The sequence below is a fragment of the Chelon labrosus genome (assembly GCF_963514085.1).
Source record: "Chelon labrosus genome assembly, chromosome: 10".
NCBI lineage: Eukaryota > Metazoa > Chordata > Actinopteri > Mugiliformes > Mugilidae > Chelon > Chelon labrosus.
Genome location: NC_140360.1, coordinates 18,185,054 through 18,202,719, shown reverse-complemented (window position 1 = coordinate 18,202,719; position 17,666 = coordinate 18,185,054). Strand labels below are relative to the sequence as shown.

Below are 17,666 nucleotides of genomic sequence, written 5' to 3'. Positions count from 1 at the left end.
GACTTGCTGGAACTTAAATGAGAAAACTGATACCACTCTCACATCTGTATAGAAAACTATAAAGGTTTGGTTGTTCACCATTTCTTAAATATATACAAAAGGCAAACCATAAATATGACAATTCACTGTTTCTTAAGGATGATTATGTGTTCCCTGCTAGAGATAATTTTAGAGGGAGTTGTAACGATTGTTTGCTACCTTTGGACCGAGCTGGACTAGCTATCTCACCATGTTCCTCTGTTGCTTTATATTTAATGTAAAGACATGAAAGTTATATAAATCATCTCGTCTAACTCTGCAAGAAAAGCATTAAGCATATTTCCCAAATGCCATTACATTTATTTTATTTCACTGTTGTTCCTGTTTTCATTTGCCCCCACTGCTAAACTAAACTAAAGATCCATATATAAGTTGGAGTCACTAACATTTTTGGGAGATCATAAAAGTTTTATATTTCATTTTTCTTTGTGCTCTGCATTGCAGGAACCTGTTCCCCTACCCAGACTGAGGCTATTTCACTGCTGCAACCAGAAACCTCTGTAAACTGCCAGCTCAGCTTTACTAGTGACACTGTCGACTTCCCTGCTAATGATGTCTTCAAAACACAAGTCAGCTTTGACTCCAGCCTCGGTAAGGACAGGGATCATGTTCGTGGTCAGAGAAGTGGGGAGTCGTACGTTCATAGTGGTATACAGCCTATGAGCATTTGAACACTGTGAATTTATTTCAGTATCCTCTGATACATCAGACCTTATTTACTTGCTAATAATACTAATCTAACCTTGATAAAGTCACAGCAGGGTCCAATTCTGTGGTGATGCCTTTTTCTTGTAATCTGTAAATTATGACATTTACATAATTTTCAACCTCTTTAAACATTCTGCTTTCCAAAATAAAAGTACCTTACAGTATAACCTAGACACAGTGTTTATGTGCACCGTCTGCACGAGGGGCATGGAAATACTGTTTACAAGAGTGTAATCAATGCCTGCACTGCAATGCAATAAATCTAGTCAAAGGTGTCCAGGTGATGTATTGAACAGAGTAGACTTCCTGTCGCTTGTAAGCACTGGTCTAATTATGTTTGGGGTTTGGGACCTCACCCCAGTTGTTGGCTAGTGTCTGATGGGATGCACTGTGTGTATTCGAAGGTGTAACCACTCGGCTGAGTCCGACTAATAGTTTTGAAATGACCCTTTCTAAGAAATTCAGAGGATGGAACAGAGGGGTATATAAATTATATTAATTGTATATTTCTATACAAAATTGATATAGGAAACTCCTACATACTGTTGTCAGCTCTTGCCCCAAATACATGCGGGAATAATTTATCTTGAACTGTCATGTTTACCTCTGTCTGCTCTTGCCCCAGGCCTCTACACATGTTCCATGACCTTGCAACCCATGACTGACCACCAGACCCGTGTGCTCAGCATATCCATGACCAACCTGATGGTGAAGGCAGGCCTGGAGGGCACTGGCTTCTCTGGGGAGCAAGTCAGCGCCAGGCTGCCCATAGAGCCAGGCCTCTACTTGGACCAAGCTGAGCTGCTGCTCTCAAACTTACACCCATCAACTGAACTCACAGTCTATGGCCCTGTTTCTGCCTTGTCCAGCATGGAGGTTTGGCACATCACTACATACTAAATATGCTATTATATTTTGTGACTTTTGTGAATTTCAAATAAAACTACCCTTTGATGTCTGCAGGTAGTGCCTACGTCTCTCAGCATTGTTGTCCAAGAGAAGGAAGTACACCATGACTTCCCCAGTTTCTCAAAGTACACCGTCAGTGCTGTAGACCTTCAGTCGGCAGCTTCTGCTTCCATTTCCATCAGCAGCACTTCATCTGGTCAAAGTCTCATCATCCCCGTCACTTTGATTCACGTAGCTGATCCCAGCGCCAACATGCAAGGTACAAGCCACAAGGTCATGTCACTTTAGGTGTATTTCATGTGTTATGTCACAGGAAATGAAGCTGGGCTGTCACCTTTTTATAAAAATATATTTTTAACAAATTTCAATTAACAGATAATTCATCAATTTGAACTCAGACCTAATCCTAAATATAGTTGTGGATTTAACATTGTTGGGTTCGTTGCTATGACTTATTTTACAGTTACTTATACATTTACTATAATTTCTCTGATTGTTTTCTATTTGGATTAGCACACATGTGAACAGTACCATAACTTTTCAGGATAATGGTTTGTGCGCTAGGTAGAGCTGCTACTTTTTATTTGAAAATAGTTTTGAATGTTGAAAATAAATAACCACTTCAACTGTAAGGACCTGCTTAAGGTCCAATTTTTCAGCCTGTGCATCAGATGGTTTTGGAGTAGAAGTAGGTTGATGATGATTACACACTGAATAAGTATTCCCAAATTTAGTTATAATATATGATGATGATAGGCAGGGTATTGACTCGACTTGCAATGTTTTTGGGTTCAATTTGAGGAACAGCCTCTGTGGGAAATGAGAACACTGACGAGCATCATTATCCTCCTGTGCCATAGCTAATATGTTACTGTGTCGCACCGTGTGTTCTCTGCACTTGGAAGATGTTTTGACAGCTTGTTATCTTGTCCACCACTCTCTCTCAGCAGCTGCTTCTCCTGTTAGTGCCATGGAGGGGGGTCACTCCCTGCACAGCTTCATAAACTCCTACCAGATGATGTTCTGCACCCTGTTCGCTCTGCTGGCTGGTACAGCTATCATCATCATCGGTGGGTCAACTCATTTCTGTTTAAATTGCTATGCTCTTATGAGAGAGCCCGAGAAACTGTAATGCTAATAAAGGGTACGAATGGCTATTTTGTGTGATAACAAGCGTTCTCGAGCCATCGGTGAGCCATTGCAGTGCGTCCTACTTTGTTGCCACTACTCAGACCCCGGTCGGCAAATTTTCAGCCAATTCAGTATGTTCAATTTTTTCATGATATTTTTAAACTAGGGATGTCCTAATCAGTATCAAGACGGATCCAGTCATTTCTAAAAATGATCGTATCGTGCTTCAGCCAAGCTCGATCTTTTGTAGTTATTTATTTTAGTTCTGTCATAATCCAAAACCACGTCCATTTAGCGTCACACATGTCTTCAGTTTCACTGGCTGGGGTCAAAGCTGCCAAAAAAAAACAAAGAAGACATTTTTTTCTGTTTTAGTTGCGGTTGTTATAAGTTAGCAAAAATTGAAGAACCATTTCTAGTCTAAACACGTCTGCTAAAAAATAAAACAACATAGTTTTCAGGCAAAGGCTGCACTGAAACAATAATGAACACTGAATGCTGCATTTAAAAGAAAAGAAGTTTTATCTAGACAGTGTCAAGTAGAAAATATTACAGAGAGGGTTACAGACTATATGGCTTTGGATGATCAGCCCCATTTATGGCGTAGAGAACACAGGTTTTCACCGTCTGTTGGAGCTTCTGGAGCCACGGTACAGCTAGCCTCTCCTCTGCTACATTAGCTTTGACAGCCATATTTATTGGACTTGATACAGTGGCACTGAGGACACGCAATCTGTGGGAATACAAGATAGGAAAAGCCTTTATGAAGGACATTTTCTTTTTGTTTGTTTTAAGATCGGATCATGACATAGATCGTTTAAAAGATCGATATCGGATCGGGGCGCAAAAGAACTCAGTCGGGACATCCCTATTTAAGCCTAAACTGTAGACCGACTGAGTTCTTCCTAGCTTCTTAGCCTCCCAGCTTATATGATCTCTTCATGTTTACTCTTTTGAATATTAATATAATAATGCAAACTACTGTCACCTGCTGATATGAAAAGTTATTTCCTCTCACGCAGGCTCATACATGGCAATTGGCTGTAGCCTGTATGGTGTGTTTAAGTGCACAGGCACAGGCAGTGTAAGATGATGTTTCCATGGGCTTTCTTTTCTGGTGGATTTTTGATGTCTGTTGTTGCAGAATGTTAAAAGTTCCGTCAGAAGTAGTGAAATACTCGTGTAACTTGCTCTGTTAATATATTTTGTGACTATTTTAGTACTGATACTGAGCTCCCCAAACACTCAAACTAAACTTTTAAATTTTAAATGTATTCTCTCCCTGCAGTCTTCCACTCCACATTCTCACCAAGACAACAACCTTATCACTCTCCTTTCATCCAGAGGTCACCGCCGTCCAACACAGGTAGGACGACGTCACTGTGAAACTTTCCTCATACAGCCTAAAGCTTAGATTTAACAGAATATACAAAGAAAGAATATAAATATTAAATGAGAGTCCATTTGATACTTCCACTTTATGACGTGATTTTGGTTTTGAAAGACAGGTTATAAGCTCTAAATACATGATGCCACTCGGCCCAACTTAGAATTAATCAGAAACTTCAACAAGCTATTCTGGTAGTCAGACATACAGCTAGACAGATTTAAAAAAAATAAAATAAAATCTCATCCATCATAAATTAAAAATGATTTGTGTGTAAGAACAAGCAAAAACAAAAAAGCAGCAGTCATAGTTTCAAAGCCTGTGCTGGATCTGCTACAGTATTTTTTTTGGAGATATTGGGTGTCTTCAGACCAAACAGATCTGGGGACTTTGAGGGTAACAACCCACTGAGTAGCTCCCATGAGAACTACATACCTTCAAGGACTTTGACTGTTTGCATTTGCAGGAGCACTGCAGTGACTTAATGTTATAGCCAGCTGGCGGTTTGTATAGCAGCATCTCTTAAATCTGAACCATGTACACCACTGTAACATATATAGGCTCCATAAAGCCTGGACTGCACTGTTGATTTGTTTCTGTGTTTTGTTACGGTTTTAAGGCAGAGCATAATGGTCGTAGTTTACACAGCTAACGTTTAATCAGTGTTTACAACAGCACATGCTCGCTCTGCTGTGTTCTTCTGTTTGATAAATCCTTGACCAAACACCAGAATCTTAGGTTTGTGCGTGTTGCTGTACTTGCTGGAAAAGTACCTACCATGAAATAGGAGCTAATAAGCAGACATGCACAAAAAAGGAGGTGCTTTCTCTAAAAGTTAAAGGAATTGTGAAAGTTCTGGTTGTTGAAAAACAATCAAGTCAAATTTGATGGGTCTGTTGGAACATTCAAGTGTTTTTTTTGTTTTTTAATTTTAATTGAATTTGTCAATATATAGAAACGTATATATCCCATAGCTCATTTTTCCTTTATTATTTTTTTGGCTCTTTCTCAGCTTTAGACTCGTCAGGATTGAGTTCCTTCAACCACGGCATGCCGTCAAACAGCATCTCCTCACTCAGCCCCAGGCGGCAACTCTATTCTCCGTCCACCGCCGCCTACAGGTCCTCATGAAGCCCTCCGCTTGGTTTCTGCTCTTCTGACGTAGAGCACCAAAGGCCGTTAATGCATAAAGAATGTGCCTCTGTCCCTCAGGAAGGAATGCTGTGGGATCTGAAAGCAAAATCTCTGTTGTGTTGTCTTCAAATATTGGTTCAGACACTTAACTTTCAGAACAGCAGATAATTTAAAAGATGATTCAAAATAATAACTCGCAATTTTATTTCCAGTTGTTCTCTGTACGCTTCTGTGTGTATGTATAAATTCTGTGTGTGTACACAACTATACATATACTATATGTATTGCTGTGGTTTGCTGTGGAAATAGTTTTCATACGAGACCACTCCTCATTATTAATTGACATCTTTTGAGGAGTTCTTGAGTGCTTAAAAAGTTGCTTTTTGTGTTTGACATTTACTTAAACATATCTGACATGTGACGTTTGGTAACTCAGGATAAACCACTTTCGTGTAAGACAAAAGACAAACATTAACTTGAACATATTTATTTGTATGAGCAGAAAATGTCCTTTTGTTATGTTGTAGCTTATACAAAAACAAAAATGCTGTCCACTGAAACCGTCCTACTCAAAGGTGATAAACCCTTCGAATGTGTAACTAACCTGGAAATGGTTGGTGTATTTCTGTTCAAGGCATTTTTTAGGGAATTTTCACTTCCCGTGACTGAGTATTTGAGCCACAGCACATGCAGCTTCTTGTTTAATTCATTAATGTGAAACAGTAAATGTGAACAGTCATTCAGTTTTTATCCCAGCGTTTCTTCACTGCAAAAGCACTGAAATGTACCCTGGTCTCTTTTCTGAAAATGTTCCTGCTTCTGTTTATTCTCGCAGCCCACATCTCCAGACAGAGATTACCGTAGCGTTGTTGAATTGCTTGAAGACCAGTGTGTGACTTTGTTTTAAAATGCCATACTGTATTTTTGTATTTGAAAAAAAACGCTGACAAGGCTTTGTATTTATGATAGCTAGTTAAAGATTCATAGCCATGCCTTACAAGCGCATCTCAACAGCTTTCAGCGCGTAATGCAGACATGTTTGGTTTGTGTGAATATCCTCCTGCCTTTGCTAATTAAAGTTTTTACTTTTTATGTTCAGTGTTGGTTTTGTTATAATTATTCTTTTAAAAAAAAAAAACAAAGCATTGAAACATCTAGATTTAAATGCACCATATTCACAAATTACCACTGGACTGACTGAATAAGCTTCAAACTCTTAAAGTTAGCAACACCGGCTCTGCCACTCACTCTGCAATTCTCTCGCTGAATTGATTTTTTTGGTTAATTTCTTGCTGACCTCTAACATTACTTCAGTATTCAATATTTTTAATACAACCTCAGTGGAGAGGTCGCTGATTTCTTCCACTACAAACACTTTGAACGCCCTGACGTGACTGTGTAGCTTTGTGTAGAGACAAAATTATTAATTAGCACCGGGTCCCGGATCCGAAAGACATCCCTCACTCTTGTGCATTGCACACAAAGCTGCAAAAGGTGAGGGAGGGTGCGTTTCTCTCGGGCTCACCGAGGACGTGTAAAGGTCTGCGGCTGCTGATCAAATATCTCTCATCTGCCTGTGACACCACCGTGGTGCTGGGTCCCGGTCACCTAGCTCATTTGTATGCCCTCGGCAGCCGCCGGCATGTCGGAAAATGCTGCACAATCTAAAGCAGGTGACCAGAATGCTGCACCGTACAGGGATGTGCAGAGAAGCAGAACTTCAGTTGTGGCTCTCTGCAGCCCTCTCACTGCCTCACATGCATCTTCATGTTCACTTCATAATTTTAAGTAATTCTAGGTTACTTAGGTAACAATTAGATCTTTTTCTTTTCTTTTTTGATTAGATTAATTCTAAAAACTCCAAGGCCAAGTTGTTGAAATCGTCTTAAAAGGTCAAACAACAATGTAAGCATTCAGCATGGGCATCAGAATTTGGCATTATTATCAGGCTACCCACAAGGGTCTATGAAAAATGTGTTATTACGAGACATAAAACACTGCTACACATGAGAATAAATAATCTTTAGGGGGACATGCACAGCTCCGACAACAGTCTTCGCATTATTGGCCACGCGCTCCTTATTTCTCAGAGGGGGTGTTGGGCAGACAGAGCCTCCACTCATGCCTGAGAGCTGTTTATGAGAAAGCACAAGAAAACCAGCCGTGCAGTCCAGGCTGTGGCCACAACAGGGTGCTCAGGGGTGTTCCTAAGATGCTGGCCCGGCCGAGGAAAAGAAAACATGTTAACCGGTGCGTTGCGTTAAGGAAGACACACCGACCACTGGTTGGCTCACCCCATGGGCAGCTGCTTACGGGAGCCACCGCAGCAGAACACTGGTTTTGATTCGCAGTCCGATTCGTTTAAAATGAACCCCAAAACTGGGATTGACCCTTTTAAAATGACTCCCATCAGTGGATGGCGGAGTGTTGGTATTAACCGCGCAGCATATCTATAGCTCATTAAGGCATTCATCCGTGGTTAAGTGACACTCAATTTATTCCCTTCATTAAGGCGCATGGGTTGGATAAACCCCCACCTGTCAGCCTGTCGAGCTGAGAGCTGTCGTGCTGCATCCTGGGCGAAGGGAAACCGCCACTGTTCCAGATGGCTTACTGTGCTGTCAGTGGAGGGGATCAATGAGGTGGGTACTGAATGAGACCTGACAAGAATGGTAAAGCTGCTCCCATCGGGTGTCCGGGACTGAGTGAGAAGGACCAACTGGAAATCAGTTTTTTTTTTTCTTGAGGGAAGTCAGAGATTGTTTCGTTGATTGGTGCTGTAAGCCTGGTGGAAGTAATTTATGTGTTTTGCACATATGGATTCGCATACAGCTGCGCATTAAAGCATCAGAATTTTCTCCTTTTCTGCATAAAAGTGACTCTGAACGTCCTAGAAGTAGACAAAGAGAACCAAATCAAACATATGAAACTGAAATAATGCTTAAATTAATCATTTGTACATCTCTGTGAGTTACAAAAGCATGTGAACCCTTTTTTTTTTCCAGTACCTGGCGTGACCCCCTTGCGCAGCAATAACAGCCACTAAACATTTCCAGCAGCTTCTGATCTGTCATCTACAGAGGCTTGGAAGGGATTTTAGCTCATTCCTCAGCACAGAACCACTTCAGTTCTGACATGTTGGTAGATTCCCTGGCATGATATGCACGATTCAGGTCCTTCCACAACATTTCTATTGGATAAAGATCAGGACTTTGACTTGGTCAGTCCAAAACATACATTTTGTTCTTCTCTAACTATTCTTTTGAAGAACGACTTGTGGGCTTGCCTTGCCGCATGATGACCCAGTTTCTCTTAAGATTCAGCTCACGGACAGATGTCCTGACATTTACTTTAAGAATTTGCTGGTATAGTTCAGAATTCATTGGTTCGTCGAGGACGGCAAGCCCTCCTGGCCCAGACGCAGCAAAACAGGCCCAAACGAGGATATTACCACCCCCAGGTTTCTAGGTTCTGATGGTGGAATGCAGTGTTGTTTCATCTCCAATCATGATGCCCCTCATTCAAATCAAACTATTCTACTTTGGTCTAATCTGTCCAGAAAACATTTCCCCAAAGGTCTTCTGACTCTGCTGATGTTTTCAGTCATTTTTTAGCAGAAATGTAGAAAATTAGGGGTGAATAAACCTTTAACAGGCACTCTACTGTATATTGTGTACTAAAGTTTCACTTAATCATACTCCCTCTATATTTGAACCGCTGCAGCAGCACCACAGAGGAAACTCCCTCACCTGTTTGCATTTGGTATTTATGACTTTAATTATGCATTTTATGAAATATCAGAACTAGAGTAAATTACTCTATTGCCCCTTCATTGCTCCCTCTGGTGTGCAAGTCCAAATCCATCACACAAACGCACATTTATACAAGATTGTTGTGGGCTCAGCAGAGGCTATTTGGCATTCTCGAGGAAAAAAAAAAAAGTTTTCCACTCTGCTGGTTAAATTACCGGGACCCTTCTTCCATCACAGCTGGCGAACGCTTTGTGTGCCTGAACTAAGAGCGCTTCCGAGTGGGTTTGTTTCAGTGCAAATATATGGGCGATTTCAAAAAATAAATCTCTCTGGCTGGCACCCTCACTGGCACCGGCGTATGACTGGTCAGCCAACGGAAGAACGGAGCGGGCCCAAGAGTGTAATAACGACGAGCAGTGCGCTTTGAAGTGGTTAATATCCTGTGGGTGCTGGCATTCCTCATCCACAAGTCAAGACTTCCAGTACTTCCAAATCTTGTGAGAGACGTGTACTTATGACTGATTGATCTGTGGGTTTTGTAATTAGAGAAATAACACTGTATGATGTGATTTTTGTGGTATTTTTTTCCCCCACATCCTTCCCTGTGTGTCAGTTGAAGAACATCACACCCTTAGGCATGTTAACAGGGCGGGTTTAAGCTGCATTTGAATGCACACCTTCCAGCTGATAATGGACAGTAAGACTGCAGTTTTGTTCCGGCCACATGACACATTTACCTGAAGGTAGGATTGTGCCGTGAAAAAGAAGTTCGTTAGAAATAAGAAATCAGGCATGGCACTCGGCAGTGTTGACATGCATCATTACACTGGGACATTTGACCGTAAATAGACGTGGGCTGTGTTTTCTTCTGGGCGGCATGTCGAGGCAGTTGCAGCCCTCCTTGGCCTCCTGCCATGTGGGTTAGGGAGCCACGGGAAAAAGAAAAAAGAAAACAAAAGCCTGACGTACTCCATCTGCTCTACATGTCCGTAAACTGCTTCCCACTGCCTCCAGTTGGCTGCCCTGCCTCCACATTAAAAGTGCTGCTCTTCAGGTTGTGCACCATGAAGGTAAGGCCCTCAGTGGACTCACTGTCTCAGTTTGAACTGTACATAAATGAAAAACAATCGAGCACTGAATATCAGCAGTTTATGACAGGTGAGTGTGCACACTGCATTGATTAAAAAATAAAATAAGATCCTGGAATGGTGGAGTAGGCACAAGATGCAACTGCTATTGCTCAGTCTCCCATAAGACATTGAGATATATTTAAATAGCTGACTGGTTTTCTTTAAACTAAAATCCTACAATCATCTTAATATCGGTCTTCAAACTAAAATCAGTTTTAAGGCTTTGTCTGAAGGCAGGACTCCAGTGGGAAATTAAGCATGGGCCCCTGATCTCAGAGCTGTGTTGCAGTTTACTCTCACGGATAGCCTGCCCTGGAACACAGCTTGTGTAAATGTGCGCCTCCCTTCCTCACAGGCTGAACACTTGAGTCATTTTTGATTCAAAAACCAACACAGGCTGCTACTATCTATCTATCACAATCATGTCACCAGAGGGGATAGAGTGCCTGCTGGTGAAATCCACACACAGCATAGTAAACAACTCTGCAGGGAAGACGAGGCCCAGCTCTGTCTGTACCAGTCTGTTCCACACGGCATTGAACGCAACACTGCAACGAAAGTTCAGTCAAAATTTCATCCAAATGAGTGATGCGGTTTGCAGCCTGAGTATGTGTGTGACAGAGCCCACGATGTTTGCGTGTTTAGGCTGCACGACGCATGCAATAACAAAAAAAATGTATTCTGATCTGATAAACTAAAAATGCAGTTGCGTGCCTGCAGCTGCTGCAAAGTCATTACTGCCCAGTGAGACCTGCAGATTCATAAAACTTGAAAACCCCGCCTCCTCGACAGCCAGCCTCTGTTTACGAAAAGTCACGGGAACAGCATGGAGCGAAAGGTACCAAAGAGAAAATGTCATATCGCGTTGCCAACAGGGGGAAGAGCCGGGCTCAGCACCAACCGCGATCCTCGCAATGAAGTCTGTCACGATTGTTTGATTGATATTTTGACGCCCGCTGACATTTTCCAGCTTGATGCGTTTTAGTTATTTTTTTTGTTTGTTTGTTTTGTGCAAGAGGGACTACTTGTGCCTTTCATTCGGAATTATAACCCACAAACGCCGACTTCCAACAATGACGAGGCGTAAACGGTGCGACCGACTGAATTGTTGCGCTTGAACGTACAGCCCGAGCCGCACGGAACCACCTCTCTCCCCGGCTTCTGCGCTACGACAGGGAACCCGCGGCGCAACGGAAAGGCGGCCGGGGCGACATGGAAAGCCCGACCGAGAACCCTACCAGGGCTGCGGAATATCTGAAGGAGCTTAACAGGATCATCGAGACCCAGCAGGAGTTGCTGGAGAGACAGAGAGGGAGGATCGAGGAGCTGGAGCAGCAAGTGTCCGACTTGTGCACGGAGAATGTGTGTCTGAAAGAGCAGTACCAGCGGCACCTGGCAACCTGCAGGCTGCTGCAGGGCAGCAACAGCCTGGCCACACTGGGAGCCATAGAGGAGCATGCCACACAGGAAAAGTAAGGGATAACAACAGCTGATGTTGTTTTGTAAAAGTTAATTCATCTTTATTTGGATGTTATTCTTCAGAAAAAGTGAAAAACTGTACTTAATTAGAGTGATTATTGCCAAACCAGACAGCAGACTGCCATACAGTCATCCGCAGTACTCACTTTGGCATCAAGCTTTCCTATAAAATGGAAAAAGGGCTCTGTGACTTACTCCCAATAACAGAAAACGGACAGTGTTGCATAAGACTCCTGACCATATATGGGAACATGTAAGATAGAAACTGACTATAGCCACCACCATCATTTGATCTGTCTTAAATCTGATCTGTGTGTTGCTAGACAAAGCAGCAACAGACACAGTTTCAGAATTGCAGTCCTTACTGAGAATCAGTTATATCTATGACGAGCATCACTCAGCTGCATTCATTTTCATTATTTCACCGCTGTGCGTTTCTGAGCATGGTCTTGCTAAACCAGTGTCATTTGTTTTGCCTGAAGGTGTGTTTAACGGCCAGTAGTCAAAACTCTGTACACTTATGTAAGCACTTTAGGTTTCTGTTGACTTTTAAATGATGATTATTTCTCCTAAGTATGGTAACTTCTGTAAGGGCAGCCCTGACTGATCATCTTCATCTGCACAAACAGTCATGTACATTTTTGAAATGTGAGATGCAATAGCAACAATCCCAGGCAAACAAAAAAAAAAAAAAAGGAAACAAGGGCATAAACTTGGGATAAACCCACTAAGCAACAATGCTTTTATGCTTATCTGCAGACCGAGCAGAGTGCTGTTAGGTGTAAAGACCCTGATACTCAGGATTACTCTCTAAGCATCAGGCCTGTGTTGAAGTTCACACTCTGCTGGCTGCATCTTCAAAAATGCCTCTGTGTGCAGACATTTAACTCAGCTTCTGACAGTCTGCAGGATCACGTGATTGTGCTTGACCTTTGTCTCCAGGGGCGTGTTAGTGTCAGGAAGATCCATGGCAGCAAATCAATACAGATGACTCATGGACTGTATGTCTTTACCGGCTGATAAAAGCAGACTTGTGAGATTAGGACATTGTAACACTGACCTTTTGCGCCCTCCATTTATAAATCTCACCAGGGCATTATGGGGTATTCTGTCTGATTTTCCTGGAAAAGTCTGTCACCATGTCTCTTTCTGCACGTTTGCAGTGTCTGAACACTGTTTCAGCCCAGCACTAGTGGACTGGCACAGAGGTTACTGAGGAGCCTGCGATTACCCTGGTGAACTTGATGAAAGATGACAGTCGCTAATAGTATAAAGTGCGCTTTATGGAGGGTACACAATTTAAAATGTCATTTAAGTGCGGTGAGCATTTTAAAGAATGCAGTTGCCCTAAGCAAGACTACGTCTAGGATCTGCAAAGGTCATTTTAGTATGGGTATAATGGGATTTAAACTGTGTATACTTAGAAATTAATCTGTCTAGCCGGGCTTTCCCCTCCATTTAGCAAGGTTAAGGAAATGGTGGCAAAAGTTATATAAAGAAACCTAAATATCTTTTTTTGTTTTTTTAAATAACTCCTGGTTTTGCAGAGGGTTTCCCAGGAATCCCCAAAGTGAGGACAGAGCAACTCCTATAAGGCTTAGAGACATTTGTGGACATAATTTTGTAGTAATTTGTGAGCACTAACTGTATATTTATTATTTTTGCCCGTGATAGAAGCATAGCTCTTTAAATGGCAGTGCTTGTTAGTTTGTCGGTTGGATAGGTTGTCCACCACTTCGGTCTGAACTAAAATAATAATTAAAAAAATTCAGTAGCCTTCTAACTAAACACCGCCAACACCAATTAGTTTAATACATTCAGCCACACCTGTTCTAATTATTGCTAATTAGAAAAACGTTAGCATGCTAACATGCTATACATGGTAAGCAACTTTTAGTTACATGACCGTGCTGTCATTAGCCTTTACCTTGATCAGTTACTTATAAAGTACTTTGAGCAAGACAGTTTTTTTAGTTGGGAGAAAGGACAGGAAAGCAACAAGAAAAAGACAAGAGTGATGCTAAATCTGGCTAATGCTTATGTGCTGAACTCCAAGAAGATAGATGACAGAGAACAAGCACCTCAAGAAGAAAAGGCCAGACAAACATAAAATACCAACAGTGGGGAGACCTCAGAGAGTTGGAAGTAATGAAGATGGATGCAGAGGTTGTTCTTTTTCTTTGGGTAATGTTTCCATGTTTCAGAAAACCACTGCTGCCTTTAAATGAAACTTTTTTGCTTGTGATTACAATGTTGGATGTCTTGTACGCAGAATGGGTGAGGTTAAGTGTTAATTAGCCGTAAGTTGTGAGGACACCGCAACTAAACAACTTTTGGTACCTAGAAGCCAGAAAGGCTAATAAGTTAGCAAGCCAATGAACGTATAACTTAATACAGTAATTGCAAAGCATAATGAAACAGTGAGGCTGTTGGGAATATCAACATTTTATTCAGACGTATTAGATAAATACAAAGAAACCACTGTCCAGCTAAAATCATATTTATTGACTTGTCATCCATCTCCACCATTTCTGATGACGTCAGCAAACATGTCACAACTCGTGAGGTTTGACCTTACCAATACCTTCCACTTATCACGCTGTGAATACCACAAGGGGAAGCCACTCACTCTGCATTAGTGTCGCTAGGTTTCACTGCACCGAGATAGCCTGTGCTTTTATTGCTACGTTACATTTTGTGTCATTAGTGTTGCGCACGATAATAGTGTGTTTTCGGTGGAAGCTGGCGACATGAACCTACAAACTGACACCCAACACTTGTTGGTGCGTGGCGGAAATTACACAGTCCAGAGCTCCAATTGAAGCGTCAAACAATCATGTGTTCGTTTACTTTTCAAATGAATGACAATGTGGCATGAACAAATGCTTAAGCGACACATCAGTTTTGACTTGGCGACTTCGAGGCTGGTCAGTCATGCAAGGCCCTTTTGTAACTTTGTTGCCCATCCTGTGAAGCTACCATTAGCACTGCTGCCTTTGCCATGTGCACTGACGAAATGTTAAGGCCCAGGCACGTCAAGGAAGGAGCTACAAACTGCAGCACATCCCGAATCATGCTGATTAAGGGAGAGGTGTGTTTGCTTGGCTGCTGAGTTCGAATATCAACACACTTCCTTCGTAGTGGCTTTTTCCACCTTTAAGTATCGCCTCACAAAGCCGCTCGCATGGCTGCACTCTTCATTTTGTTGAAACATGATAGATTCTTAATCTAAAAACTAATTTGTAATGGTGCTATCAAAATATCACCAATATTGGTAGCACCCACCTCCAAAGTCCACATCTCTCTGTACAAGGATGAAGCAACAAATTTTCAGTACAAGATCCCCCTGAGCTATTGAACAGAGAAAAATAAATTTGGCTGCTTGTATCTGCCGTTTCTTTTCTGCACCTTGTGATTGTATCTCATAGTCTAAACAAATACTGTCCGGTAAAGGGGAACTTTAGGTGACTGGTATCTTTACAAAATGTTTCGTAAGGCGTTTACTTATTCCATTCTTGAGCAGAGGCTGCATATGTTCCTTTTTCTCTTGAGGAACAGCAGCCTCTATCATGTAGATGTTGACGCTCGCTGTGACCACAAAACAAACTGAAAAAACACTCCGTTACAAGTCAGAGATCACATGCTTGAATATCAACACTGTCGGCAAACAGAAGGTGCTAATGTTTAAACAGACAGACTTCAGGCCTCGACTTTATATCCTGCATATGAATATTAGTGCATATCCGGCTTCCAATGACATGACAGTATCGTCATTGCTTGGTGGTGTCCTGCATGTCCTGTCACTTCTTATCGTGGGATATGTAACTGTAGGTATGTTGACCAGGAAGTGACTCGTAAGAAAGCAGGAACTTGTCTGAGTAACAGTTGTTATCACAATTAGAGGACAAGGTTTTCAGAATCTGCCTGTACCTTAAATATGAAGTTTGGGAAATGCTTGGACGTATTTAGAATAAACAATTTGTGTTTTACAGGGGAAAGTCTGCCTGCTACTACATACACTTATCAGGCAGAACATTATGACCACCCTCCTAATATTGTGTAGGTCTCCCTTGATGCTCAAAAACAGTTCTGACTCTGATACTTGATTAGTTTGGGATCTAGTGAATTTGGAGGCCATGTCAACACCTTGAGTTGAGTTCCTAAACCGTTTTTGTGTGTATCCCTGTCCGGCTGCATCCTGCATCCTGCTGGGGATGGTTGCTGCCATCAAGGAGTGTCATTGCTTTGAGGTGGGAGGGCCTGGTCTGGTCTAGGTGGGTGGTACATGTCTAAGTGACATCCACATGAATGCCAGGTCCAAAAGTTTCCCAGCAGAGCATTGTATTGTCACAAGATGGTCAATGTTATTTACTTCACCTGTCAGTGTTTTTAATGTTGTGGCTGATCGGTGTGTACTGTAAATCTCACTGATTAGCACCACATACAATGCTTCTTTGATGTGTCCGAAGTGTAAAACTAAGTCTCTATGCTAAGTTAATCTTAATAAGTCTGCTGGCAGAGAAGTAGCAGTAGATGTTTGATCATAGGAGAGGGTCCTGCTACTAACACTGGCTTTCCCTGGAAGGCAAAGCTTGAAATTCGTAGGTAGGTAGATGATAATTATTATTTTTTTCCAGATTGTTATCGCCACCATCTCTGTAGGGATCCACAAAAAAACGAGGAAACCTGCTGCACTCTCATATCTCTGTGCTCAGGCCTGTGTTGTTTTTTCATAATGATATTTAACTTTAAGCTCAGTCAGCTTTGAATCCTAGACCATGTTGCCGCGAGACAAAAATGCTAACTGCTGAGCTCATGCTGGGTGTTAAACTTTTTATTAGGAGGGAAAATAAGCTTGGGCGGGTGCTTTTGGAGAGAATCCTGTATGGCAACCACACGCCTAATGCTGCTGTTGTAGTCTCTTTGCTTATTTGTGTTCACTATATTAAGTTCACTACTTCTATACTCTTGCTAATGCATTTATAGCGGTAGCCTATAGTAGGCTATATAGACCGTAGTGATAGCCTATTGCATTTTATTCCTGATCTGGATTTTAATAATTAATTAGTTGGAACCTTTTATCCCCCTTTGCTTCTCTTTTCTTTTGCGTTTCTATTTGTTGCATGGTAGCAAGTGGACACATGCAGGAAGAGTGGCACTTATTTTTACTAGGCAGTGATCTTGGATGCAGTGTTTTGTTTGTTCAAACTATAAATGGATAGTGGGGATCTGTCAGTTCTCAGTTGGAAGTGGCTTAAGACGTCATCCATAAATGACTGCATGATGGAAAAGAAAGGAGGAATGAAAGGGGGAAGAAAGAGAAATACAACACAGCATAAAACAGTCATTGCATCAAAGTGACGTAGAGCATTTCTTCATTTGAATGATACATTCTCTTGGTTGCTGCTATCTTGGTTTGGCTATAAATGGAAGGCTTTCCCCTCTATGTTGTTGTTTTTTTTTTGCTTTGCCCTCCTTTAGAAACAAAGTGCAGACAGCAGGAAATGTGATGCGCCACTGATAGTGGAACCAGTGGTGCCAGGTCGACAGATTTGAATGTGAATCCCAAAGAACTGGCTCTGGAGTAACATTACCATTCAAGGTATCAGGATAAACAACTGCTGTATAGGTAATGGAAATCCCCTCAGTGACCCTGATTTGCATCTATGAACTGGTCCTTCTGGGCGATTGTTACCCCAATGAGCTGGAAGAATTAGCAGAGTCTTAACCAGTTTCTGTATGTAGCACTCAGGCAAGAGTTAGCAGTTGCATACATATCAGGTTTCTTCTGTTCATACACTGCCTGCCTTGTCAGCCCTTTAGTTCTACAGAGTTTATGCTGACCCTTTGTAGTGTTTGTTTTTATCAGCTTTCTATGCTTTGTTGTATCCCTCGTGTCCTCAGTGTAATTAAATGACAGATCATATAAGACAGGGTTGCAAGTTTTAATAGGACACATTAGCAATAAATGATCTTTCGTGAGTAATTGTGTCCAGA

The 17,666-nt window shown here is 41.8% G+C and overlaps 2 protein-coding genes across 3 annotated transcripts in view; both read left to right on the top strand.

The window, feature by feature from the left end:
- The window catches only part of nup210 (nucleoporin 210), a 29,221-nt gene extending 22,506 nt beyond the window's left edge, over nt 1-6,715 (top strand). The window contains exons 35-40 of one of the 2 annotated variants that reach the window (XM_084553561.1): nt 484-630; nt 1,373-1,623; nt 1,711-1,915; nt 2,607-2,726; nt 4,076-4,153; nt 5,187-6,715. In XM_084553561.1, the coding sequence (XP_084409687.1) occupies nt 484-630; nt 1,373-1,623; nt 1,711-1,915; nt 2,607-2,726; nt 4,076-4,153; nt 5,187-5,305 (920 nt within the window). In that variant the 3' untranslated portion in view covers nt 5,306-6,715. Of the gene's footprint in view, nt 1-483; nt 631-1,372; nt 1,624-1,710; nt 1,916-2,603; nt 2,727-4,075; nt 4,154-5,186 lie in introns of both variants that reach the window. The other variant, XM_084553560.1, reaches the window with a different exon arrangement.
- Nucleotides 6,716-10,946: 4,231 nt separating this feature from the next.
- The window catches only part of iqsec1a (IQ motif and Sec7 domain ArfGEF 1a), a 92,395-nt gene continuing 85,675 nt past the window's right edge, over nt 10,947-17,666 (top strand). Inside the window, exon 1 of the mRNA XM_084552701.1 lies at nt 10,947-11,662. Within this exon, the coding sequence (XP_084408827.1) occupies nt 11,403-11,662 (260 nt within the window). The 5' untranslated portion in view covers nt 10,947-11,402. The remainder of the gene's footprint in view (nt 11,663-17,666) is intronic.